The 2,241-nt window shown below is 60.2% G+C and overlaps 1 protein-coding gene across 1 annotated transcript in view; it reads left to right on the top strand.

Annotated features, from left to right (window-relative positions):
- LOC112963228 (WD repeat-containing protein 62-like) overlaps positions 1–2,051 on the top strand; it is a 15,340-nt gene extending 13,289 nt beyond the window's left edge. Inside the window, 6 exon segments of the mRNA XM_026060091.1 lie at positions 5–92; positions 185–311; positions 591–702; positions 971–1,037; positions 1,191–1,270; positions 1,714–2,051. Coding sequence (XP_025915876.1) covers positions 5–92; positions 185–311; positions 591–702; positions 971–1,037; positions 1,191–1,270; positions 1,714–1,920 — 681 coding nt within the window. The 3' untranslated portion in view covers positions 1,921–2,051.
- Positions 2,052–2,241: the final 190 nt, after the last annotated feature.

Here is a 2,241-nt window from a genome sequence, read left to right as displayed (position 1 = left end):
GCAGCCCGCCGGCTCGCTGCCGCAAACTCCCGAACGGGAGAAATACCTCAAGCGTCACTTCGAGACGCTGGCAGATGCCGCCGCCGCCGAAGGTAATGGGACGGGAGCGAACGGCAAATCCGAACGGCAGGAGGGGCGGGATGAGGGAACAGCTCGGCTAACGCTTCGCTCGCCTTAACTCCAGAGAAATTCGACGGCTCCTTAAAGGATTTGAAGCCGCCCGAAGCCGGAGACGAGGAAAAAAACTTCTTCCTGAACCCGCGCTTGAGTATTTCCGCCAGATTCCTCTCGCGCTGTCAGAAAAACAGCAGGTGGGAGCTTATTGCCGCTTGATCCCTCCGTCCGGCTTTTCCGCGGCCCCGCTGCGCTCCGGGCGGGAGACGGAGGCTTGCAGGGCGCCCCCGAAAGCGGGATGGTTTTGGAACAGCTTCCCTCGCTCCGATCGAGCGGGAAATGGGCTCGGAAAGGCTGCGAAAAGCTCCGGGGATGCCTGCGCCGAGCCTAAAAAAATGCCTTTTCCCTTTCCGCGAGCCGCTTGGGAAACGATTCCGGTGGCGGCGGCTCGTTCGTGATCCTTTCCCGGCTCGCAGGCTAGCGGCTGCCTTCCTCCCGCGGACCCGGCCCTCGCTGCAGGTTCCCGCCGATGCCCGCGAATCCGTTAAGGAAGAGGCTAAAGAGGCCCAGGAGCTCGGAAAACTGGAGGCAAGTCGCTCCCTCTGCCGGAGCAGGGAAATATCAGGCTCTTAAAGCCTCAGGAAAAGGAAGCTGGGCCCGGAAAAAAGGCACTTGGGGTACTTTGAGCGAGTCCCGTGCGGTTTGCTCAGGATTTCCAGGCGGGATTTTTCCTGCGGCGTGAGGTGGCGTTTCAATATCCCGGAAAAGACACGTTCCGGCCCCAGACCTGCAGGTTTTAGCCCCAGGTTTAGCCCGGATTTGGTTTCTCAATTGTTACGTAAACCGGAATTTTTAGGAGCCGCCCCAAGAGAAACCCCTCGAAACGGGAGAAAATACGGATTCGGCGGCTTGCACGTCTTCAGGTGAGATCCGGAAACGACCACGGGCTCCGTTCGGGTCTAAAATCCCGCAGTACGAGCCCGAACGCTCCGCAGCGGATCCCGCCGGCATCCGCTCGGCTCTAACCCAGCAGTTTTGGCCCGTGTGACTTAATCGAGCTCCAAATTTCCCGGTAGAAACCCTCATCCGGAGCTTCGAGGAGAAGCTGCAGCCGCTGCGGGAGAAATTCCAGGAGCTGCTGCAGCTCTACGACAAGGTCGGTGACCTCGCGCTCCGGGAATGAATTCCGGGCTCTGCGCCAGCTCCGAAAACGCCTCGGGCTCGCGGAGAAACACCTCCGCGGCGGCCAAACCCCGGCTTGGGGCAGCACGGAGCCGCACGTGCCACGGAGCGCTCAAAATCCAGAGGCGGTTTTGAGGCTGGATGGGGGATTTTGAGCATTTCCGGGCTTTGGGCACGGAAGGCGTCATCCGAGCGCTTCTCCCTTCTCCCGGGTGAGCCCCGGATTTGCGTTATTTGGGTGGTTTTGGCCTTTTTTTAGACGCAAAAATGCCCCAAAAAAACCCTTCAGCGCCGATTTTCCATGGTTTTTCAGCCGGCTCAGGTTTTGCAAGGAAAAATAAATAAATTAATTAAAACAAAGCAGAGGGAAGCGGCAAAACCCCGGCGCTGATCCCGACCTCCCTCTCTCTCTCCCAGGTGTCGCGCCGGCGGGAAACCACGGAAGAGGAGCTGCTGCGGCTGCAGGGCGCCTTCGCCGGGGCTTTCGCCTGGATGCGGACGGAGCTGGGGGCCCGCGCCATCGCCCCCCCCGCCGATGCCGAGACGCTCGCCCTGCTCCGCGCCTATTCCGAAGCGCTGCTGCGGATGGTCCGGAGCGGCCTCGAGGGCGCCGGCACGGTTTGAGCCGAATCCCGGGAGCCCAAAAAGCCCTGAATCCCCTCCCCCCTTCACCTCTACCTCTTATTTTCGGCGCTTTTCCACGTTTTTTTCCCCTCTTTTCGGTGCTTTTCCGCGTTTTTTCTCCTCTTTTTGGCACTTTTCCGTGTTTTTTCCCCCTCTTTTTGGCACTTCTCCATGTTTTCCCCTCTTTTCGGCGCCCGAATTTTGCTCGGGGGCCCCCCCCAAAAGGCGGCTCCGCTCCCCCCACGCCGTTGCGGTGCCGGCACCGATCCGGGCTGGAGCTGCCGGCGCTGCCGGTTTTCGAAGATCTCGGAATAAACGTTT

Source organism: Apteryx rowi, unplaced genomic scaffold, assembly GCF_003343035.1.
Source record: "Apteryx rowi isolate R43461 unplaced genomic scaffold, aptRow1 scaffold_1646, whole genome shotgun sequence".
NCBI lineage: Eukaryota > Metazoa > Chordata > Aves > Apterygiformes > Apterygidae > Apteryx > Apteryx rowi.
Note: the sequence above shows the minus strand (reverse complement) of the source record. Positions and strands in the feature narration are given on the sequence as shown.